Source organism: Pseudorasbora parva, chromosome 2 (assembly GCF_024679245.1).
Source record: "Pseudorasbora parva isolate DD20220531a chromosome 2, ASM2467924v1, whole genome shotgun sequence".
In the NCBI taxonomy this organism is placed as follows: Eukaryota; Metazoa; Chordata; class Actinopteri; order Cypriniformes; family Gobionidae; genus Pseudorasbora; species Pseudorasbora parva.
In genome coordinates this window covers 38,820,090-38,845,732 of record NC_090173.1, presented here as the reverse complement: position 1 = coordinate 38,845,732, position 25,643 = coordinate 38,820,090, and the positions used below count along the sequence as shown (strand labels likewise).

At 37.2% G+C, this 25,643-nt stretch overlaps 2 protein-coding genes across 4 annotated transcripts in view; both read left to right on the top strand.

Moving 5' to 3' along the window:
• The window catches only part of myo15aa (myosin XVAa), a 40,858-nt gene extending 20,536 nt beyond the window's left edge, over positions 1-20,322 (top strand). The window contains 37 exon segments of the mRNA XM_067419623.1: positions 54-232; positions 838-910; positions 1,199-1,390; positions 1,855-1,961; positions 2,086-2,174; positions 3,626-3,749; positions 4,437-4,637; positions 4,806-4,864; positions 4,949-5,059; positions 5,872-5,950; positions 6,596-6,737; positions 6,938-7,028; positions 7,160-7,310; positions 7,399-7,514; positions 7,617-7,676; positions 9,689-9,764; positions 9,854-9,969; positions 10,295-10,413; positions 10,500-10,641; positions 10,726-10,837; positions 13,129-13,203; positions 13,470-13,675; positions 13,770-13,912; positions 14,018-14,090; positions 14,249-14,321; positions 14,435-14,508; positions 14,625-14,707; positions 14,803-14,933; positions 15,015-15,109; positions 15,196-15,273; positions 15,374-15,470; positions 16,674-16,834; positions 16,973-17,106; positions 17,742-17,875; positions 17,967-18,100; positions 19,505-19,645; positions 19,802-20,322. Of these exon segments, the coding sequence (XP_067275724.1) occupies positions 54-232; positions 838-910; positions 1,199-1,390; positions 1,855-1,961; positions 2,086-2,174; positions 3,626-3,749; positions 4,437-4,637; positions 4,806-4,864; positions 4,949-5,059; positions 5,872-5,950; positions 6,596-6,737; positions 6,938-7,028; positions 7,160-7,310; positions 7,399-7,514; positions 7,617-7,676; positions 9,689-9,764; positions 9,854-9,969; positions 10,295-10,413; positions 10,500-10,641; positions 10,726-10,837; positions 13,129-13,203; positions 13,470-13,675; positions 13,770-13,912; positions 14,018-14,090; positions 14,249-14,321; positions 14,435-14,508; positions 14,625-14,707; positions 14,803-14,933; positions 15,015-15,109; positions 15,196-15,273; positions 15,374-15,470; positions 16,674-16,834; positions 16,973-17,106; positions 17,742-17,875; positions 17,967-18,100; positions 19,505-19,645; positions 19,802-19,903 (4,273 nt within the window). The 3' untranslated portion in view covers positions 19,904-20,322.
• A 332-nt stretch (positions 20,323-20,654) lies between these two features.
• Positions 20,655-25,643, top strand: part of llgl1 (LLGL scribble cell polarity complex component 1) — a 44,362-nt gene continuing 39,373 nt past the window's right edge. For all 3 annotated transcript variants that reach the window (XM_067419590.1, XM_067419574.1, XM_067419582.1), the window contains exons 1-2: positions 20,655-20,900; positions 22,388-22,485. In XM_067419590.1, coding sequence (XP_067275691.1) covers positions 20,820-20,900; positions 22,388-22,485 — 179 coding nt within the window. In that variant the 5' untranslated portion in view covers positions 20,655-20,819. The remainder of the gene's footprint in view (positions 20,901-22,387; positions 22,486-25,643) is intronic.

Genomic DNA, 25,643 nt, shown 5'->3' with positions numbered 1-25,643 from the left:
ATGCTGGATATTTCATAAGCAACATGTGAGCATTCATTACTTTTTGGCTTAAGGTTTGTCTCAGATCATGCCTATAATGGATTCAAAGCTGTCGGTCAACACAAGCTCATTCAAGCCATGCAGAAGTCCCTGTATGGACCGGAAACAGCGAGGACTTACCCTCTATCCCTGCTGGAATGGACAGCCAATAGGAAGAAAGCAAACATGGTTTTGCAAGTACACTGTTTTGATGGTGTGTGTCAGTTTCACTCGGACTGTTTGAGTTTCTGCAACCTTCAGATAGTGTTTGCCGGGTAGGTTGGATTGCATCAAAAAAGTGAAGGGGATTTTGGATTCATTAAGCTAAATTAAGCATAAAGTTTATTTAAACAAAACCTTAAATAAATCATTGAGTTACTCTAATTTCTGCCTAGTGTAATCTTTATTGGTGCAATCTACCCTCAGTTTTGCTTTCCAAATCCACATTTCAGCACTTCAATGCAATTGTTAACTCCTATACTGTACATATATTAAAACCATTGTGGGAAATAAGCGTGGATGTTTAAAGGCACAGTCAAAAATAGACTATGCCAATTAGACTTACATAAGGATACAAAAGTTTACAAAACACTAAAATAAATCCCTGAAAGTCTCTTTCATCACTATAATGTCCCTAAGTCTGCCTGGCAGTTTCCATTGTTTCTTAAAATTCACTGCAGACAATTGTGTACAGCACATCTATATCAGCAGATACCTGATCTGTGGTGGTCCACTGAATAGAAAAAGGAATTTGCATGTAGTCTTCACTCATGCACTCCTGTCAATCCACAGCTGTTAAACGTTATGTTGTATTGACAGGGGCATCTTTCCTGTGCCCTGTGCACTCCTGGACGAGTGGGGAGGAGTTGGCTGGGGATATTCTACAGCACAGGTATATGACAGTACATAAACTATTCATATTATGTTCTATCTTTTGCTCCAACCATTTTTACTCTACTGTTTCCTAGAGTCAGCCAACACACAATCTTTAATTTTGCACTCATCCATTCATCTGAACCTTTTTAATAGGCTGTATTTCATATTGGCTGTAAGTGCTTGGCTCATAAAGTGCTTGGCTCTTTCTTTTGGGCATTTTGGGATATGAACAGTCTATAATGAGGCCTTCTTTATCCATCTGTAAATTGCCTGAAATTAATAGCCCCATTAATTGGGTCCACAGGGGTGTGAACGACGCCTGGAAGGGGTGCTCTGTTGTCATGAAGGAACACGGACAGTGGGCGGAGCTTGCAGGGCACGATTATGTAATGGACTTGATCGCAGACATGGAATTGATGAGAAATTTTCCAAAGCAAAAGTCCTACTTCATCATCTCTGCCGAGAGTCCCACCAGAACCAGGCCCAATGCCAGCCTGTCAGTAGCTACATGATAGTCTTGCATTTTATATTACATTTATTTACATTGAAAATGGGTTATTCGAATATGAATTATGTGCTAATAGATCACATTTAAAAGTAAGAGTTTAATGTGAGTGCGTAATTTCTGTGGCACCAAACTAATGACTGACATTGGAAAATGAGAAGTGTTTGAAAATAGATAAAAACAGTAATTTTTCAATTCTGCTTATTGCTGCTGGTGACACAGAAAATGTTAGAATTTCACATTTAAGGTACAAATTATATTAGTATAATAAATTTAATTTGTTAATTCTGTTTTCTGACTAATTTTGACGTGAACTTTGTAATTGCACCTAGTATACGGTGGTGCATAGTGCATATTTCTTCATTACATTGTATAGTTAACTTCAGGGGAAATATTTTTGCAGTGTTTTGTAGTGCTAATATCTAATATTTTGCACTCAATATACATTTTCACAGGGCTCTGTTTGGAAGCGGATTTGATTCTGATGATGACAGCTCACTTCTGCTCCCTCAGACATTGATCAGTTCAAGTCTGCCAGATTCAGATGGGTATTACAGCCACGGTCAGCTGTCTCTTTCTGTTTTTGGTTAGCTTTAAAGCTGCTTTTATATATTCTGTATGATGCTAATGGCATGCATTCTGCCCCCCCCCCCCCCCCCCCCCCACACACACACACACAAAAATAGAATCAGACTTCAGTGAAGCACCGACTCAGAAAGGCATGGACAGATATCTCGACAGCCTGTTTGACCCAGTGCTGTCTGATGGTAATGGGGTAAGTGTCTGAAGTAATACACTCCCACAAATCATGAGTTTTCAAGTGTAAATGTAAGCAAAACAGCATGATTTGTATGTTAATTGTAATTACATCAATGAGCCGAAACATTATGACTACTATGCTGTTGGTCCTCCGTGTGCTGCCAAAATGGTGCCAACCTGCTGAGGCATGGACTCTACAAGACCACTGAAGATGTCTTGTTGTATCTACACCAAGATGTTATTATTCAAGTCCTTGAGATTGTGAGGGGAGCCCCCGTAGATCAAACTTGTTGGTCTAGCACATCCCACAGATGTTTAGTTGGATTGAGATCTGTGGAATTTGGAGGCCAGGGCAACACCATGATCTCTTCATGTTCCTCAAACCATTCCTGAACAACGTGTGCTGTGTGGCAGGTGCCGTTTTTCATGATGAAAGGCCGATTCCACCAGAGAACACTATTGTCAAGAAGGGGTGTGTCTGGTCTGCAACAAATGCTCTGAGTCAAATTTACATTCACATGAATGGCCACAATAAAGATCTTTGCTGCCCTTCAATGCCCATCAATGACCATCGTGCGCCCAAGCCCCTGTCACAGATTTGTGATTTGCCCCTCCTCGGACCACTGTTGGTAAATTCTCACCACTGCTGACCAGGAGCAACCCACAAGCCTAGCCATTTCAGTCGTCTGGACATAACCATTTGACCCTTGTCAAAGTCATTTAGATCTGTATATCCCTGCCAGTTTCTCCTGCTTCCAGCACGTTGATTACAAGAACTGATCGTTTGCTTTCCATCTAATCTTCCCAGACCTTAATATGTGGCCTTGTTAGAAGGTGATCAACGGTATTTGCTTCACTTGTGAATTGTCATAATGTTTTGGCTCAGTAGCGTATTTATAGAAAGAAGCTTAAAAATATAACATGAATGCATGAAGAACACAATTTGCAACTTGATCCTCATAGTGTAAGTGATTGAGTGTGTCAGTGTGCTCAATGGCTGCCAGGTCCCTTAGAATGAAGGTGATTAAGTTACCAGTTTACCGTATTTCTCACAGCACTGAGCGTACATAATTTTTTTGCCCTTAGCTTTATCATTTTGCGATAATATCTGGTGTTTTTAAACACTTATAGCGGTATGGCAGTGGGATGATTTATATATTTTAGGCAAACATAATAATATTTGATTGAGGTATTTGTAAAAGTAATCACAGGACACTTTTCAGTCAAAAAGGAATAGTTTGTTCACAAATATTTTTTCACTCACTTAAAGATCTTAGACGGTTAAGGGAAAACCAGACTCCTGTGGTCTAGGCCAGCATGGCTCTGTCTCAGTTGCGATAGTAAATGGGCCATGCCCCTCTTAGAGAGTATAAGGTACTCCCATGGGGAGATTGATTTCTCACGTAGCTGGGAAGGGTCCAGCCCTGAGTTGAGAGGCTGTTTTGCTTTGCCTTATCTCTTCTACAGGATTTTGAGAAGTCATCCAGCATGTCCAGCCGTATGAAGGGAGCTGGTGGGATTGGAGGGGAGGATGGTGACATAGAGAAGCCCCTCTCCAGCAGGCCTTATCCTCCTGGACTGCAGCCCGGTGGTGAGCTCTGCATCTGTTCTCTTTCAGGCTCTCTTCTTACCACACATTAATTATGCATGGGTACCCTATGGTCAATTTGTCCCTAAAAGCAGTTAATTGCTAGACAAACATTCAGAATTGCACATTTTTGTAAATCGCACATTTACCGCTGCTTTGCATGATAAATAACCAATTTATCAAGTAGACTGATTTAAAGTTTTGGGGATTTTAAGTGACTTTGGCTTTTGGTGATTGGTATTTGTATCATTCTACAAAATGGGTGTCATTTGTGTTCCTCATATATGTATGTGTAAAAAAAATACTTAACAATACATATCTGATGACAACTTTTGCTATGTTTAAGAAATTTTTGCAACAAAAATCCAGAAACTATTTTATTCTTTATTCTTATTTTATTATGTTTTAATTAAATTGTAACATTTAGTAATACACATAATAAACAAGTAATGAAATAGTAATATAATATTTAGCTTGAGGTGCAACAATCCAATTTAATCAAACCGTTTAACAATTTTCTTGACATTAAAAATCACCCTTTGAAGTGGTAAAATACACTTTTTTCACTTTAAGCAGTATTGTGCTTACCTCTGACCTCAAAATCCTGGCCAACATGCATAAAATAATTTGATTAAGATATGTGAAAGGGGTCATTGCTTACTGATCCTTAGCCATATTTACTGTTCTCAGCGGTGCCAGTTCTACCTGTTATGGGAGGAACAATGATGCCACCTATACCTATGCCAGCTATGCCCTCTGTGCCACATGCACACGCCCCTACCGCCGTACCTTCAGTACCCCTAATGCCAGCTATGCCTTCTATGCCAGCTTTGCCTGCTATGCCACCTTTGCCAGCTATGCCTAATGTGCCACCAATGTCTGATATGTCAGGTATGAATGCTGCATAAGTCCTTCTATATAATAATGCTTGGCGCTGATGTATTCTCTGGGAGCATTTTTGAAACACTGCACTGTTAATTTCTCGGCGTTCTAATCACAGTTATTACATTTGCTTTATTTTGTGCTAAATCTCAATCATTTAAATCTCTAAATGTGTAGATCCAGCTGTCTTAGCACAGCAGCAGCAAGCCATCATCAATCAGCAAGCAATTATATTGGTGAGCAAAAAAGGCATGACTTAGACTTGTATGTTGCAAAATGCTAAATGAGTTTGAATACCGAGTTAATGTAATGTACCACAGGCTCAGCAGATGACAATGCAGGCCATGGCCCTCCAGCAGCAGATGTATAATTCAGCGCACCACACACACAGCGACCATGTGCCAGCTCCCCGCTCCAGTCAGTACAGCCCTGTGAGTATCTCTGAGCACTGATTACAATATTGATGATAAATCATTAGAAATCAGGTCAAAGCTTTATTATAATGCCATAGATGTCATATCAGATCTTTAAATTTTTGAATACAACAAGGATGTATTTATTTTAATTGAAAAAATATAGTAAAAACAGCAATACTGAGAAATATCATTACAACTTAAAATAACTTTTCGATATTAATGTATTTTAAAGGTTACACTTTATTTTAAAAAGGCATAGTTTGATGGAGTAGTATGAATTAACTTAATGTACTTACTATAGAATTATGGTTATGGTTACATATTACTTGTAATTATGCATAATTTACTGTTATTACTATAGTTAGTACATGTAGTAACGTGTAACTACCTTATAATAAAGTGTTAGCATTTTAAAATGTAATTTATTCCTGTGATGCAAAATTGAATTTTCAGCATCATTACTTCAGTCTTCATAGTCACTTAATCCTTCAGAAATCATATGATAATTTCCTGCTCAAGAAGCATTTTTATTATTATTATCAATGTTGAAAACAGTTGTGCTACTTAAAATTTTTTTGGAAACTGTAATACATTTATTTTCTGGATTCTTTGATGAATGTTCAAGAGAACAGCATTTATTTGAATCTTTTGTAACACTATAAACGTCTTTACTGTCACTTTTGATCAGTTTAATGCATCCTTGTTGAGTATTCATGCTTCATTTATTTATTTATTTATTTAAATTTAATTAAAAAACTTACTGACCTCAAACTTTTGAATAGTGGTGTACATTTGTGATTCCCTCATTACATGTATCTTATTTGAAGAGTAAACAAGAAACTGGACCTGTTTCCTACAAACCAATCCCCCCTTCTTCACCACAGAAACCTTCACAGAGACAGTATAGTAAGTCATTATTTCAGTCTGTATACCTTCATGCTTAATTTCGTATTATTATTTCATATGTAACACTTTACAATAAGGTTCCAATAGTTAATGCATTAACTAACATTAGCTAACAATAAGCAAAATATTTGTTACGTATTTATTTGTTAATTAAAAATACTACTATTATTGCATTAAAAATACAACTGTTCATTGTTAATTCATGTTAGCTTGGGTCCATTAAATAATATGAACAGAATATATATATATATATATATATATATATATATATATATATATATATATATATATATATATATATATATATATATATATATATATGATATGTACACTATTTTATATTTGATATTTAGAATGTTCAAGAGAACAGCATTTATTTGAATCTTTTGTAACACTATAAATGTCTTTACTGTCACTTTTGATCAGTTTAATGCATCCTTGTTGAGTGTTTATTTATTTATTTAAAAAACGTACTGACCTCAAACTTCAGAACTTAAATATATATATAAAATAGTGGTGGGCCGTTATCGGTGTTAATATATATACATATTTTTCATTGTTAGTTTATGATTACTAATGTATGCTAACAAGTGGAAACTTACTGTAAAGTGTTACCATTTCATCAGAGTTTTTCTGTTTCCAAAGGCCCAACTAGGAGGGAACCACCAGCGGAGGGTGTAGTGAGAGCCACTATCTCAAACTCAGAACATTTAGAGCCAAGTCACAATATCAAAGACATTATCCGGCAGTACCAGACTAACCCTGTAAAACCACCAGAGATTCCCAGGTGAGAACTGAACATTTTTAGATCCAAATGGCAGTTCCACATGTTTAATAATGAATGACCTAAACTGAAAACTGATACACAGCAAACCAATGTTCTCCTTGACCTTGTAACAAAACATTGATAAAATATTAATCAGAAGAGATCATTAATGTAGAATGGAACAAAGGCTAAAGCTCTAACTCCACTGGTCTTCAATACAGGAGGGAAGCTAAAGTGTTTTTGAAGAAACCAGACCCCCATGACGAAGCTATATTGATTCTTAAGGACCAGATGAGTGCTCCACCTCCACAGGTAAATCAGTCATAGTTAATTTACAGATAAACTGACAGTGTTGTGAGTTAACATTATATAAAGTATTATCAGTGGGATTTAGCATTATTATTGCAGTTAATACTGGATGTGATCTTGTCCCACCTGACCAGCAAAAGAAAACCTACACTCCAGTTTCACCGTCATCATCTGCTAAGGAGTTTGATTATGATGGTGGGGCTCTAAAACCAGCAAAAAGCATAAAGACGAGACGATCACCCCCTGTGCCAGCTGTTAGTCAGAGATTTCCGGCTCCTGCTCCTGGTAAACTCAGATTATCTATGTAATTTCATTTCGAAATCAAGACCATATTAGCATGGCTATAGCGTCACTGTGGTGTGTCACATTACAGTATCTAGAGAACTTCCAGTAGAAGAGGAGAATATTCAGACCCAGCTGCACAAGAGGAGCAGTGAAGAACACTATACTTACACCAATGTACCATGGAAAATCTACCTGAGGAAAGAGGCTAGTGTCATTTGTTTTGGATTGGGTCAATGGGACACATTGCCGTTTCTCTAAAATATGTAAATGATGATGAAACATTAAATTGCTGTCATGTGTTTTTAGGTCTTTTATCCGAAAGACAGCTTCAACCACCCGCTGATACTCGACCTCTTGTTTAAGCAGGTTTGGATTTTTTTTGTTTGTTAACTTTGGTTTTATTGGCTGTCAATCATTTAAAGCTTTAATTGTGATGTATCTCATAATTTGTTTTATTTAACACATTCATGCATTCAGTTCCTAAAAATATTAAACAACAGGGTTAGGGTTAATGCAACTTGCAACGTCACACACACACACACACACACACACACACACACACACACACACACACACACACACACACACACACACACACACACACACACACACACACACACACACACACACACACACACACAAGCATTATTTTATACTTAAAGATTAAATTAAAATACAATAATTATTGTTGTAATGATAAATAATTCAATAATATAAAAACTTTACTCTCACTTTATGGACATAATTGTACTTTACTTTGACTGCAATATATATATATATAAACAATTATTATTATTTTTTAGATTGTGTTATACTCACAAAGTCAAAAATGCAGTACAAAAAGTATATTGTGAGTATGTAATATTGTGAAAAAATATTATAATTAAAAATAACTTTTCCTTTTTAATATGTACAACGGGGGAAATAAGTATTTGACACATCAGCATTTTTATCAGTAATGGGATTTCTAAGTGGACTATTGACACAAAATTTTCACCAGATGTAGCCATCAATCCAAATATTGAATTCATACAAAGAAATCAGAACATTTAAGTACACAAGTTGAGTCATAATAAATAAAGTTAAATGACACAGGGAATAAGTATTGAACACATGAAGATAACAAGGTGCAAAATGGCATTGAAAGCCAGGAGATCGCCTGAAATCTGTCAGTATTGAGAGAGAAATCCTGCCCCCTATAAGTACTAATTGATATCAGCTGATTTAGTCCTAATTGATGGCCTATAAAGGCTTCTCATTACCCATGAGGCACAGGAAAGACTTCATGATGGGTAAAAGCAAAGAACTGTCAAGATCTTTGTAATCTTATCGTTGGAAAGCATTTTGATGGGAATGGTTATAAGCCCATTTCCAGAATGCTGAATGTTCCTGTGAGCACTGTGGGGGGCATTATCCGGAAATGGAAAGAGCATCAGTTCACCATAAACCGGTCCACGATCAGGTGCTTCATGTAAGATCCCTGTCCGAGGAGTCCAAAGAATAATCAGGAGAGTTCTCCAAGAGCCAAGAACCACTCGGGCAGACCTTCAGGAAGACCTTGCATCAGCAGGATGAATGGAGAAATGTACCGGGACATTCTGGATAAAAATCTGCTGCCATCTACCAGAAAGCTGAAAATTAAAAGAGGGTGGACATTTCAGCAAGACAGTGATCCCAAACACAAGGCCAAGGAAACAATGAGGTGGTTTCAAAAAAAGAAAATCAAGTTTCTTGAATGGCCCAGTCAATCACCTGACCTAAATCCCATAGAACATCTATGGAGAGAACTGAAGATCAAAGTTCATAAAAGAAGCCCAAGGAACCTTCAAGATTTAAAGACCATTTGTGTGGAAGAATGGGCCAGAATCACTCCTGAGCAATGCAGACGACTGATCTCTACATACGAGAAGCATCTACAAGCTGATTTATTATGACTCAACTTGTGTACTTAAATGTTCTGATTTCTTTGTATGAATTCAATATTTGGATTGATGGCTACATCTGGTGAAAATTTTGTGTCAATAGTCCACTTAGAAATCCCCTTACTTATAAAAATGCTGATGTGTCAAATACTTATTTCCCCCGCTGTAAGTGTCACACAATCCTTCAGAAATCATTCTAATATGCTGATTTGGCACTCAAGAAACATTTCTTATTATTATCAATGTTGAAAACAGTTCAATATTTTTTGTGTAAACTGTAATACATTTTTGTCAGGATTCTTTAATGAATAGAAAGTTCAAAAGAACAGTATTTATTTGAAATTAAAATCTTTTGTAGCAAATCTTACTGACCCCAAACTTTTGAACGGTATGAATTTGTGATTTAAAAAAAAAAAAAAAAACTTTTATTAACAGTAATTATAATGACACTTTCAGATTGTGCATGACACATTCTCAGAGGCTTGCATTCGCATTACAACAGAAGAAAGGCAGAAAATGAAATCCCTTTTTGGTATGATTTATGTTTCACTTACATTATTCTCTTGTGGTATGTGAACTCTGTTTATGGAGAGGAACATTTTGTCTTTTGTATTGTGACAGCGGAGCAAAACGTTGACATCAGTGCCACGATCCAGGATGAGAATGCGAAGAAGAAGATTGTGGTTGCTGCAAGAGACACCTGGGAGATCTACTTCTCACGCCTCTTCCCAGCATCTGTAAGGAATCTCTCTCAGGTTATCCCAGCTAAAAAAAATCTGCATAGAGGATTGTTTATGTTGGTCAGTGCTGATTTTGCTGGTGGCTCAGAGGAACTGATAATGTGCTGCAGGACTAGCCTATACAGTAAACACTGTACCAGCCTATTTAAATGTTAAGCAAACTGCAATGAGGCTGCATTCATTCAGTTTGTACCATGTGGTAATGGTGTTTGCATGCAGACTGCATGTAAAGGACGTGGATGCGCCATCTAGTTTCATGACTGAACTAGATATTTTAAACTATGCCTACATTAGAAAAACTTCCTGTTGTTGTCCTGAACAGGGCAGTGTTGGCACAGGGGTCCAGGTGCTGTCTGTATCTCATAGAGGGATCAAGCTTTTAAAAATGGTCAGGAGCAGTGCAGTGGCCCCAGACTACTTTAGAGTTCTACGACCCTACAGGTACCAGTTGCTGAGGCTTTTATATGTAATTAATGAGACCACCATCATAAATATTTCTTGTTGTGATCGTTGTGAACCTCTTACAGCTATACAGACATCATGTTCGTCACCATTCCTTCCAAAAACATGCTGGAGTTCAACCTCACCAATGAGAAACTGATTCTGTTCTCTGCCAAAGCTCCTCAGGTTAAAACCATGATTGACTACTTTATCACAGAGCTGAAAAAGGTCAGTTTGCATCATACAGTGATTCACTTCGGGGATGATTGGCTGTGGTGCTGTGCGTTAATTGTGCTCTCTCTTTTGCTCTAGGACTCAGACTATGTCGTTGCTGTGCGTAATTACATTACTGATGACAGAACGCTGCTGAGTTTCCACAAGGGAGACATCATACGCTTGCAGAAAATGGAAGGTCTGGATGCAGGTGAGACTGCTTTAAACCAAAAGTGGTCATGACGACCTTACATTACTCTTCATGTTTGAACTTTATTCAGTTGAATATATTTATCCTAATTAATAAATGATTAGGATAACAGCTCTGAAATATAACACAGAATAATGTAATTTGTTAATTTGAAGAAAAAAAAAATGTTAAACAATAAACTGCTTTTTATACATCAAGTAGCTTATTCCATGATGAACATGTTTTAAAATAATTAATTAAATAATTTTTAATTTATACAAAGATGACTTTATTTATAAACTGGAACATGCGTATACTAGATAATTACTAGATACATTTTACTAGGTCGTTGTTTTAACTTTGATGACCTACCTACATACATCCTGTTTCAAATGATTGTTTTTTGATTCATTTTATTTGTTCTTGCATAAAAAATTACTTTTCGGTACAAAAAACCCCAAACTTTTACTGACCCCAAACTTTTGAATGACAGTATAATTACATAATATAGCTAAATACAGAGGTGGACAAAGTACACAACTCTATTGCTTGAGTAAAAGTAAAAGTACTACTGGTCAAATATTACTCCTTTACAAGTGAAAGTTGTAAAAACTGATTTTTACTCAAGTAAAAGTACAGAAGTATGTGTTTTCAAAAGTACTTAAGTATCAAAGTAAATTTCCTTTTTTATGCCAATGCATTATTTTATTATTGTTGTATAAATGCACACTAGGCGTTTCTCAATGTCAAGGAAGGATCCTCGGAAGCCAGAATTCTAAGGATGCCACGTCATCGACATCCGACGAAGGACTGTTCCAATGTCGAGGATCCTCGGAATTCAACCAAGGACTGAGTCCTTCGTTCGAAAAATATGTTATATACAGGAAAGGATGCATATGAGTAGCCTTCGCGCACTTCGCGTTCTCAAATCACCCACAATCCTATGCGCGCAGCTTTGCTATCAGACGTTCTCGGAGTCGGACTCGGAGCGTGAACGGGGCAAATATGCTTGTATCGGGGTTTGTAGATGGGAAGGAAGGAGGCGGGAACCGGCAAACGTTCAACAACTTTATAATAGCCCCCTCACGGGCGACTGCCAGCACACACATAATAAAACATAAACAAACCAAAACATAAAGTCCAGGCCTAGTCCTCTCTCGTCTTCCATGCTCCTCCAATTATACTCCCGTCACTGCCGCGAGCCGAGACCGGTGTGGCGGCGATCAGCTGCCGCTCATTATCACTCCACGGACCCTCACCGCTGCTTGCCACAATGCAAACATTTGTTATAACCATACACAAATGCAAACATTTGTTATAACCATAGTAAATATAAGTAAAGTTTAACATTTAAATACCGGTACAAATTACTACTGTATTGATATTAAAAAAATAAAAATAATGTTACACAAAACGTTATTGATGGCCAACGGACCTTTTCACTGACGTAATGACGTGCACTTGCTAGCCTGTTCCATTTACGTGTTCTCCGAATGCTAAAGAGGAGCCTCGCCAAGCCTCTGAAGGAAGTGACTTTGAAGGATCCGTCCTTCCAAGGAAGCATCCTTGACATTGAGAAATACTACTGTCATCATGGTTTAAGTCATTCATTGATGCTCCATCTGACGTACTAGCATACGACTAACTTAAACTAATTTAAATACTTGAATGCACGGATCCAATACACTGATACACTTCTGATATTCTTCCAAATTTACTCTTCTCTTTCTCCCAGAATTTTATATTTTTAATATTTTATAAGACATGCACCAAGTGTATGCCAACTAAACTAATCTTGATTTGTTTTTAAACTGAAATATACTTTCTACGTTTGGCTATGGGTACACACACTTGTGCCTAAGAACCGTCTTCTTCCATTTTGCCATGAACTGATCAGTGTTAAAAAAAAGTTGGGAAAATGTATATGACCCTATAAGAGAGATTCCTGACAGACTGTCTGAAACAACAACAACAAAAAAACTTTTAAAGATGGAAAACATCATCCTCCGACTTTCAGAGTTGCTACAGAAATGACTTTCGACCTAGATAGAAATGTAGTGGAGTAAAAAGTACGATATTTGTCTTTCAAATGTAGTGAAGTAAAAGTCATAAGTTTCCAGAAAAAATAATGCTCCAGTAAAGTACAGATACTCAAAAAGTGTACTTAAGTACAGTACTCAAGTAAATGTACTTAGTTACTGTCCACCTCTGGCTAAATTGTATGCGGAGGGTGTAAAAGATAATGCAAAAGGGACAATAACGTGTTCACCTAACCTATAACATTGTCTGCTGGCTCTATGGCTGTTTCACAGGCCAGTGTTATGGTTGCATAGTGAAAAAGAAGGTGATTCTCCTGGAGGAGTTAAAAAGAGACACTCCTGATTTTGGTGGGTCATGCGTGGAACCTGCGTGGAGTGCTGTTTGGTGGTTTCTTGAAGTGATGTTTTATTGTGCTGTACTTAGTAGTGCCATTGAATTTCTGGTGTGCAGATTCATCTGATTTATGCATCCCTAGTTGCATGTATAGAAATGGTCTTCCTTCTCTTAGCATGATGGTTTCACCGATGCTTTTTATACAGGCACTTCTACTCTTAAAATGTTATACTACCACCGCATGCAAATTTTCACGCACCATGTCTTGTTTCGTGCAAAGGCTGGAAGTTTGGGGCCATTCATGGGCGATCTGGGGTTTTTCCTATGGAGTTTGTTCAGCCAGTGGCTGCTCCTGACTTCATTAGCATTCCTGTGGACAAGAAAGAAGAACCCAAGAATAAGCAGGGTCGCGTGGCCGCCTCGGCCGCTGTGGCTGTAGCTGTGGGCTCCGCTGCCGCAGCTCATGAACTGGGACGGTCCATTGAGGTATATGTGCTTCACAGACATGTAGTCTGAAATCATGATTTATATGTATCACAGATACCTTCTGAGAACAGTTGTCACTGCATCTCACCTCTAGGTGGCGTCTCCTGTCAGTGAGTATGCGGAGGCCTACAACGACAGTGCTGATATGGACATTGATGAGAGAATCTTGCAGGACAGCCAATACAACATGGTGGAGTTTGCCAAGAAATATTTCAGAGGGGCCCAGAGACAAAACGGGTCTGTTGATTACATCATGGGGCATTGCGAGCTTAGGTTCTCACAGTTACATAACTAAATTCAGAAAAATTACTAGATGTGTTGACCTATGCTTGTATTTTGCAGTGATTCATATAAGAAAAAGTCAAAGAAAACAAAGGAATCCAGGGAACCATCAGAAATGGTGAAATTTTCCAAGGTACAGAATACATACCATACCATCAATTTCTAAACATTGATACATAAAAAAAAAGAATATCTATAATTTACAATTAGTATAATAATAATAATAAACATGGTTGATATATTTTATAAAGCTTTTTTATGCATGTTGTGATTTTTGCTTTGGTTTTATAGTCTCCAATTCAAGAGTCCTTGATCGAGTTCACTGATGAAAACATGAACAGAGTAGCTGCAGAGATTTTTCTTGGTAAGCAGAATGTTACGTGTTAACACAAATTGAGTGACTGATTTTCAATCAAATTTTCAACTAAAATGTAATGTTTATTATCTAATATGACTTCAAAAATTATACTCCTTTAGGTATAATGAAATTTATGGGAGACTACCCTATGAAAGGTCAGGCCGAGCTGGACATTGTAAGCACCATCCTAAGGGTATGCAACTCTTTATATAGCTCAACAAGCCTTGCCATCATAAAATATTAAGATACCAGACAGGAATGGGCTTAATGTTTTCAATGCCACTGTGACAAGCTCAATCTCTGTTGCAGCTGAGTGGCGAATATGGATTAATGAAGGATGAAGCATACTGCCAAGTCCTCAAGCAGATCACTGGGAACACCAGCTCCAAGACGTATAAGCCTGCTTTTTTTCTCAATGAGCAAACCATGTAGGACTCATTGTAATGTGCCAAACGGAGTAAATTATCATCTTTACTATGTATCACAGGGAGAGCTGCCAAAGGGGCTGGAGGCTGCTGTACATCCTCACTGCATACTACAAGTGTTCAGAGGCGCTTAAACCTTATCTGCTTAAATACCTCCAGGATGTCTGTGCAAGTCCTGGGGTGCACTTTCAAGGTATTCTGCTGTTTTACAGCTACCCAGATCAAACTGATTACGTATTGAATGACGAATACAAATAACATGATACACTGACAGGCATTTCCAAGGCTTGTGAGCAGAACCTAAGGAAAACATTCCAATATGGTGGACGTGTTGTGCATCCTAATGGGATGGAACTGAAAGCTATGCTGGTTAGTTGCACATAAGCAAATTTCAATGCATATTTCAGTCACATTTTTAACCAATCTGTGCTTAATCCTTCACAATTGTTTTCAAGGCTGGAAGGAGCTCCAAGCGCCAGTTGTTTCTTCTTCCAGGTGGACTTGAACGCCACCTAAAGATCAAAACCTGCTCAGTAAGTTACCTCTGTGATATATTTATTGCAGCTTGACCAATCAGGATATTCTTTTAGTAGGAAACGGTTGATTTTAATTCACTTTTGTTACTTTTTAAAGGTCGCTCTGGATGCCATTGAAGAGCTGTGCTATGAGATGGGTCTACATAAACTTGAGGCCTTGAATGAATATGCTGTATTTGTGGTCACAAACAGAGGTGAGATGACAAAAAGGTTGGCACTGACTGTTTTCAGTAGCTGAGATGGTAATTTACTTATCTTAGAAAATGATTATTTTACAAGATGATACAAGTAATACTAGGATCGAAAGCTGTTTTCTCTTACTTAATTTCACTGCATTTTTAATACATTAAACTATATTGTCACGCTGAATGGTTTTGTAAAATTATGTTTTAATATACGAGTGGCTTTTATAGTGTTCTTCTTCATTAATGAGCTGATATTATATTTAAAATGTACTGGGAACACATTAATGCTAAAATTATATTTCAGTTGTAGTTCTAGTACGGCTTTAAAGTGTATTACAAAAACAATTTTAAGAAGTGCAATTAAATTAGACTAAATGTATTTAAAGGTCCCATTTTTCACGTGTTTTTGAAGCTTTAAATATGTTTACAGTGTGCAATATAACATGAGTTCATGTTTCGCGTGTAAAAAAACACAGTATTTTTCACACAATTGACTTATTTGTACAGCGCTTTTTCCTCTGTCCTAAAAACGGCCTGATGATTTCCTTGTTCTATGAAGTCCCTCCTTCAGAAATACGTAACGAGTTCTGATTGGGCCAGCGCTTCCCGTGTTGTGATTGGACAACAGCTTAGCGCACTTTGCCCGGAAAGGTCCCGCCTCTTACCATAGCGGGGAGATGCAAGCGCTGAATGCGCGCTCTTCTCCACGTGAGAGAGCAACAACACCACGCCCCCTATTTTGCGTGCTCTTGTGGGCGGAGGGTTAGTCAACAAACGGTTCTAGTGACGTCATTCAAGCAAGGAAGTGCAGGGGTGTAGTCCAAACCGGCCGTTCGCTGTAGGCTTTGAAAGGGAACTTCTGTTAAATAAAATATCTCGCTTGACATTGAACTTTGAGCTTTATAATTTTACAGGTATTATTTATGCTCTAATAGCAACATTTCACACTAACTAAAGTTTGAAAGATGGAATCGCGAAGAACGGGACCTTTAAATTGGTTTTAACACAAATAAATATTTAAAAATATTATCTTTCTGAAAGTATTCCTATTATTCCTTCTGAAAGTATTTAGAAATTACCGTTAAAATTATCTTGAAGTTGTTTCAAAATAATAAATGTAATACACCCTTAGTATAATTTAAATGCATTATGTATGCCAAACTAAGCACAATTTAAGCATTTCCTTTTCACCTGGGTGTTGTCTTGCTCCAGGTCAGAATGTCCGGCCTCTAAACAAAAGGGAGTATATTTTGGATATTGCTACAGAGGCTGAACACATTGATAGCAACTACAGTCTGTGGTTTCGAAGAGTGATATGGACGCAGCCACTAAAGTTTGACAATGAGCTCGGAGTCACTATGCATTATAATCAGGTACATCAGCCAGAGTCAATTTCCCAGACTTTCCTTTCATGTTTTGTGCGAAGTTACAAAGATCTAAGGCATTTGTTCTTGTTTTGATCTAAGTTTTCTCTGTTCAGGCTACTAATCTGATCTTCATTCATAATGCAGGTGTCCCCTGACTACTTGAAAGGGCTACTCAGTGTTGTCCCACAGGGTAAGGCCAGTGAGCAGCAGCTTCAGCAAGTGTCGAAACTGGCAGCTCTGCAACATCGTGCCAAGGACTCGCTCTACCTGCCTTCCATGTAATGCCATTAGTCTGACATCACAAGTGACATTAAAGGCATTTGTAATTTTACAAAAGATTTTTATTTAAAAATAAATGCTATTTCACAAAAATAATAAGTAGAACGCTATGTAAGCTTTTAACATAGATACGTTGATAATAAAAAATTCTGCATTTCTTGAGCAACAAATCACCATATTAGGATCATGTGACACTGAAGACTGGAGTAATGAGGCTGAAAATTTAGCTTTGCCATCACATGAATAAATTACATTCGAAAATATAACAGAAAACAGATATTTAAAATTGTAATAATATATTTTTGATCAAATAAATGCAGCATTGGTGAACAGAAGAGACTCCTTTCAAAATATAATCAAATCTTACTGCCCCCCCAGAATTTGAACAGTAGTGTACTGTATATACTGTAATACAATATGATTGTATATAGAATAAAATCCCAGGGATTTTGTCTGTCCACACATTAATTACTGTTCCAGTAATTCTATGTAGGTAAAAAATGCTTGTAAAAATCTTGTCTTAGTTGTAATTGTTCAGCTGGCCCATGATAGAGCACTATGGCAAGTGTCCCTTAGGTAATTTAAGTTTGACATCTCATTTATATACTAAGTTTCTCTTGTTCTCTGCCATCAGCCATGAGGTGCAGGAGTGTATTCCCACCCAGCTCTTCGGTCTCCAGCGGCCCCAGCAGTGGTTAAACATGGTGAGCCAGCATATGCAGCAGGTGCAGCCCCTCAGTCCTCATCAGGCCAAAGCACAATTTCTGGGTGAGGTGTTGACTTAGGAGACCAGCCAATGTGGAGTTGTGCAGCCATTTATTCAAAAGGCTTATTGTTGCCACTTGGTTTTATTTTTCAGGGCTCGTGAGTGCTTTTCCCATGTTTGGCTCGTCATTCTTTTACATACAGAGCAGCAGCAACGGTGCTATTGACACCCCGTGTGTACTGGCTGTCAATCAAAATGGTCTGAACTTTCTAAGCAAAGATACTCATGTAAGTGTAAGCCCTTGTTTCCAATTTTTTACTTAAAGCCTGTGTAAAGATACACTTTTAAAGCTGTATTTCTAAGACTGCAGTAGGTTTATATAGGTGGTAGGTGAGTGTGAGTAAATGAGGACAGAATTAGTACAAAAGTTTGAGGTTGGTGGTGAGATGCTCACACATGATCCTTCAGAAATCATTCTGATATGCTGAGAAAAACACACACGTACGCACACACATGCACGCACGGACGCACGCATACACGCACGGACGCACGCATAGACGCACGCACACACACACAAAAACAGTTGTAACATTATAAATGTCTGTTTGGTTCCAATTTAAAGGGTTAGTTCACCCAAAAATGAAATTGATGTCATTAATGACTCACCCTAATGTTGTTCCTCACCCATAAGACCTCCGTTCATCTTCAGAACACAGTTTAAGGTATTTTATATTTTAGTCGAAGAGCATATGCAGTCTATGCACACTATACTGTCCATGTCCAAAAAGGGAATAAAAACATGATCAAAGTAGTCAATATGTGACATCAGTTAGTTAGTTACAATCTCTTGAAGCATCGAAAATAAATTTTGGTCCAAAATATCAAAAACTACGACTTTATTCAGCATTTTTTCAAATAAAGATTCAAATGGTTCATGAATCAGTGAATCGATCAATGATTCGGATCGCCAATGTCATGTGATTTTTAGCAGCTTGGATCTCGTGTCAAACTGCTGAAATCACGTGACATTGGCGATCCGAATCATTGATCGATTCACTGATTCATGGTTGTTTGAATCTATTTGAGGAACCAGGAAGAGAAGACAATGCTGAAAAAAGTCGTAGTTTTTGTTATTTTTGGACCAAAATGTATTTTCGATGCTTCAAGAGATTCTAATCAACTAACTGATGTCACATATGGACTACTTTGATCATGTTTTTATGCATAGACTGCATATGCTCTGGGACTAAAATATTAAATATCTTCAACTGTGTTCAGAAGATGAACGGAGGTCTTACGGGTGTGGAACGACATTAGGGTGAGTCATTAATGACATCAATTTCATTTTTGGGTGAACTAACCCTTTAATGCATCCTTACTGAATAAAAGTATTATTTTCAAAAGTCTTACTGATCCCAAACTTTTGAATTATAGTAGTATCTCTTTAGTATCTCTTTAGGCCTCCTGTATAAATCAGTAGCACTTTTGTCTGTATGTTAGTAAATATGATGCATGTGGTAGATATAGACTTTTGCACCAATTTATGCAAAAGTATGTAATGTATGTAATCTGCTTTGGCACTGCTAAAGTGTCCATTATACCCAATATTTGCTAATTTATTGCATTTCCCCCCGAGATATTATATAACATGGTCACGTATAGACTTCACAGCTGTTTTCAATGTTCCTCAGGAGCCAATGGTGAAGTTCCCGCTAAAGGAGGTCCAGTCCACCCGTACACAGAGGCCCACAGCTGGCTCCTGTTACCCGTACGTGGAGATAATGCTGGGTGACCTAATGTCTCAACGCATTACACAGTTACAGCTGGACCAGGTATGGACTTTGGTCTAAAAAAGGGAATGTACTGTAATTCCAAATCATCACATAATCTAATCGAGTCATATCTGGTCATTTTAAATTGTGGTGTTAGTATTAGTTGTTCATTTCACAGTGTGAGTGAAGCTTATTTCTGTGCATTTGACTTTACAGAGTCTTGAGCTGTGCCGTGTCATCGCCATGCATGTGGAGAACCTGCTTTCGGTACGAGAGAAGAGACTTACTCTACCACCCAGTGAAATCACTCTGCTCTAGCACCCCTTCTCACAGATGTTATTTATTATACTTTTATGGCAATGATTGCAATCAGACACTATTAAATTCCTACATGTCCAAAGCCACCTGTTCTTATTGATTGCAATATGTCTGGTTGCAATTTTAAAACCAAGTTTTAAAACCAAGGATTAGCTTGTTATTCACAATCATTTTCATGCTTTCAGTTAGGTTGAATATATGGTTCTTATAATTTAAAACATTATATTTCTACCTCTAGTTCCAGACACATGATCAGCAAGATTTTTTTTGTATGAGAGAGAATAAGAGAGAGAAAAGTTGCACTACTTGAGACTTAAGTTTTAAATATTTATACAATGTTTGCATTTATGTGTCATTGTTTAATTTTCTAAATGCACTATATGTACACTATATGTACAATGAATGTATGTTTAATATTAAGTTTTTATTCTAAATAAAAAAAATCAGCTGAACTGTTTCTTCCAGTTTTTATGATTCAATTACACTGAATGCACATTGAATAATATTAACATTATGCTGTTAAATGTAAAAAAAAAAAAGTTTTAACTGACTGATATTTTCGTGTACTGTAATTAAATCAATGCTAGGCTATTTAAACGTGTGAAGAAATAAAGTTAGTCCAATGGAATCCTGATCCGTGTTTTCCACACGTACACTGGCGGTGGGCGTGGCTTGGTGAATTGGTCACAGATTCTCGCTTCTGATTGGCTCGTCTAAGACGTGGTTCCTGTGAACTTGCCCTGTGGTCAAACTGCATAAACACACAGCTGAAACTTGCACGGTTTGAGGAGTGGATACAAAAGAAACTGGAGCTTGCATGAAGGATCACATTGTTTCTCTGCACCGATTGACGCCTAACGGAATTTCTATCATTTTGAGACGGTGCGGGCTGTGATATCTCTGATTAGGCTTCAGGATGATGAAGTTTAGGTTCCGACGGCAGGGAAATGACCCTCATCGTGAGAAAATCAAGCAGGATCTGTTTGCATTCAATAAGGTATGTGGGACATATAGCGTTGGATCCCCTGTCTCTCGAGCATGCATGCGGTTTCGGGTTGCACTAAAATCGACTGAAAGAAAATTTGATTCAAAGAAATATATTAATAATTACATGCACTGTTTAAATGTTGCTTTTATTAACATGCAACTGTTATCAGCGATGTTTTCCAACTATCCGGGCCAGATATAAAGGATAAGTATCTACAATATAAGCACATGAAAGTTGTTTGAAACAATTAGTAGCCTACTTAAAATATAGCACGCTTTTTTTCTTTTTAGTGCACAGTGTGACTTTTATAGATTTACGAGAATGAAATATTTGTTGTGTTGATATCCATCTTCATCAGTGCACCTCAATAAATCGAGATCAGGGCGCGTACGTTGACCTCAAAGTTTACTCACGTTTGGATCTTCAGCTGTTACAAACGACGTTCTTTATTCCCCCCAAACTAACTTCAGTTGCAGAACATGTTTCTGTCATGCCATGTTTGACTTAATTTTAGTATGTTTTAAAAAAAACAAAAAAACAACACGTTTTATTTACTTAATTGGGTGTAATATGAGGTTATATAGGAGCTAAATATTTTTATTTAGATTAAACAGTATTTTATTAAATTAAAAAATATATATAATGTTTGTTTATTAGATATGTTACCGAGTTTTGGATGTATAGTGTTGCTGGCAGAAGCAGGGTGATTGTAAGGATTTGTAGAGCTCTTTGTAATGTGGCTGCTCTTAAATCATAATGAACATGTAACTGCTCCCCTGCCAGAAACACAGAAAGGGTTTGATTGTTGGCTCTTTACTGATGACCAAACTCTTGCAGCATTTCTAGCCTTCTCTTCCTTGTAAAACACTGCAGCAGGACATTAGAAAAAAAAAGTCTTCATGGTTTTAGGTTAGCCCTCAGTTTACTAAATTCTCAAATGCTTCTGATGACATTTATCCACGGGTGGTTTAGGAAAAACAGAGCAGTGATGTGGATGGAAGGTGTTTGTGTGTCATGCTGATGAAACGTCATGACACTGTGTCTAATGGAACAGGAACGTCCTGCTATTTACCATGTCACACTTTGTCAACGTGTGAAAAAAAGATTGCGTCCTTCGGCCAACTTCAAGTCTTGTTTGGCTTAAATCTGTGCCCTCTGTATTGATTTAAAGTGATGTTTTTAAAATTGCCCCAAAACACGTTTCTGCAAATCATTTTTGATAGCTTGTGTGAAGATGAATTTGACATTGCCTGTCAAATCTACTAGGTTTCCTTCCTTACTATTCCTGGTTCCTTTTTTTGTAAAAACAAGGAAATCCCCTTCCTGTCAGGATTGCACTACTGCATTGTGAATCGTAGCATCAGGGCTCATTAGAGGTCAATATATTATGACTTGGTTTCTTTTTTTTTAACCTTAGTAGAAAAAGTTTCTATCTGATGTACATTACATGTGAGTTTAAGTCCTTGATATGAGATTTCTTTTCTCTTTTTATTCAGACAGTTGAACATGGATTCCCAAACCAGCCAAGTGCTTTGGCCTATGATCCCAAACTGCAACTTATGGCCATTGGAACTAAATCAGGGGCCATCAAAATGTATCCTTTTGTGAGTGCTTTACTAAAATGGAAATAATGATAAAGGAATCCTTTTTTAAGAAATCATTTTCAAGAAACAAATAATGATTCGCTAAACTTTTGTACTAAAATTTATTCAGAGTTTATGCAAAAACTAAAACCATATGCAAAAATCACTTACACCGTGCTGCTTTATCGTGTTAAAAAGTTATATCTCATCTTATCGTTACTATGTCAGTTTGTTTATTGTAAAACCACCCAAACATAAACCTAGGCTAGGGGACGTTCACACAAAGCGTGCTTCGTCATTCAAATGCGCTATCGTTACTCCATTGTTTTTTTTTATACACTAGTCTGACGTGCAAAACCGTTTTGCTTGCTACTGCTAAGGTTTAGTCGCATGTTGCTGTTGCTGTTGCTGTTTCTCCTGTTCAATTTATTTCATCCTCCGGATCTGATTCTGGATCGTATATGTATTAGTTGAATCTGATTGATAGCCATGGCTTATTTAGGGGATACGTTTTCTTTTCCACACGATGTCAGCTTTTAGAAGCTCTTGTGCAGTAGCTCTGCGCGCGTCATTCTTTAGCTCCGCCCACACGATACGCCTCGGAAAGACTCGGTACAGCCTATATTTCTTTTATGAATATAATAAAACTAAAGACTTTTCTGAGATATGAAGGATGCAATACTACTCTATAGGTACTCAAGATTGATGTGAGATTGACTGAAACTGAGTGTTTCACCCCCCCCTTTAAGCATTACAACCTTTTTTCCCCATGTGAGGGATGTACATATCTAGAAATTTTAGCCTATTATGGATTTTGTCCAATAACATCCAATAATTCTTTATATTTGAAAGCCAATAAAACCAATATGTTGGCCGATAAATCTAAATGACAGACTTGCGCTACACATTACACTTAACCGTATTTTCCTTTTATTTCAATCAAATTTAAAGCAATTCAAAACCATCATGGTGACAGGTGTGTGCCGGAAATCTCTCCGCTGAAGGAGATAACACATTATTTATCAGCTTTAAGATATTGAGAACATTTTCTTATCAGGCCGATAACAATAATGTTAAAAATGAACATATTGGCTGGTAACTATTGTGTATGGTGCTTGAATTAATGTGCATCCCTAATGTAGACATTTATGTAGATTACTGGTATTCTCTGTCAACTTCATGAGCTGAATCTCGGATGCTCTGACAGTGGAAATATTTGTAATGGTGTCCAAACTTTTGTGAGAATTATTGACATTTATTAACAGGGTTATTGAACACCGTCTTCTTTAGTGTTATGTATTAAACTCTTTGCACCTTTGCTAAAACTTGTCTAAACTCCCAGAGTCGTTCTCAACATTTTATGAAAATTTACCATTTATCTCAATTGACGATAAAATGCAGTGAGGGACCATCCATCCTAGTTTATGGTTCCCTGATTGTGATTAATTACTCTGGATGTATGGCTCTGTTGTGTTGAAGACTTGAGTCATCTGCCTATGTACACAGTGAGACTCAGTACATGTTGTTCTAGCCCTATCAAACATGGTACTTTAAAAACAAACTTTTCTAAATTGTCTTAATTATAGTTGACACTGTCCAGACCTGAATGTCCATTGGGTTGAAGGAATGTTTAAGAGGATTTTACCAGAAAAAAAGTGTTGGAGACTCCTCTGGTAAGCTGTCATTATCTAGTCCTCTAGACTGGATGAGACAAACAGCCAAAACATCATGGATGGAATATATCTAACATTCTTTCAAAGTAATGCTTGCTTTTTCTCCTGAGATGGATGCTGAGATACAGGCAGGATCAGTGATATTGTGGTGATTGGGATGGTACAGTGCACGTCTTTGAGCTTTTGGAGGCTGGTAGTGTCAGGCACAGCCCAGCTGAGAGACGCCCAGTCTGCAGCCTTGACTCACTTGGTGGGGAGGGTGGTAGCTGAGTACGGCCTGATCTGACAACCTGCCACTCACCAGATCTGAGCGAATATCTGTCAGCACTTAGAAGCTAATGCCTTATCCTCATTCAAGACTCATGACTGAGAGAAGACAGAGACTGGTTGGGTGTAAATAAAGTGTTGAGTAATGAGAGATTTGGCTTTGAAGGCATTTGATTGACTGTTGAAGGGGGCTTTGAGAGATCAGTGTTTTGTTTACCCATTCTGAATCTATCCATTGAATGTCTTTGAATAACATTTGGGAATATAACATTAGCTTATTGTTGGTCAGTTTCTCTCTTTTTGGCATTAAAAGCTTTATAAGCTCTGTTCAGATTTTTTTTAACAAGGAAAATGAAGTGACTTGGTGTCACTTGTTTTTTGCTAAATTCTGTGGAATGGATGTTAAAGTATAATCAAATAAGCCAAAATATGTAATAAACCAGTTTTTTTGTTATGATATTGGACTTAGCTAGAGAGCATGATCAATCTCAGTACACATAAATGGTTTCTAGTGAAATATGAGTGGGAAAATGCGTTTCTTCTTATAGTTAACTTTTTTTAAACTTGACCCCCCCCCCCCACCATAACATTTGCTAAATTAAAATAAATAATTTGAAAATAAATATCATTTTGTTTTAATACTTGATTACAAAAATATAGGTAATATAAACACTCCTGCTTAATATAGCAACTTCTTGATTCTGTAATCATATAGTAATATTTTTTCACAAATAAAGTGGTTAAAATATTAATAAAAAATTTATATTTTCCAAATAAATGCAAGGTAACACTAATTTTACGTATAGCATGAAAATAGCATATAAAATGTCATGAATTGATAAAGTGGGCGCCATGGACAAAGCAAAGCATATGCCGATAATTAAAAATGCCAAATATCAGTTGACCGCTAATAAATGCATAAATTATGCTAACTAACAAACTTGTCAAAGTGTTAGTTCACTGAAAAAATTCTATCATATTCGCCCTCATGTCATTCTAAACCTGTAAGACTCCATGTCCCACAATTGAAAAACAGCTGTTAGAAACATGAATGCAATGGTGTAAATCTACGCTTTTGGGTCTAATGTTGGCCGCTTCTAGTTCATAAAGCACAGTGGAGATCCAGTGATGCCAAACTCTCATCCTATAGGACTTGGGATGAATCAATAGCCATAATCTGTTGGACGAAAAGACTAGCGCGGTCTTTATGAACAGTTTATTTAGTGAAT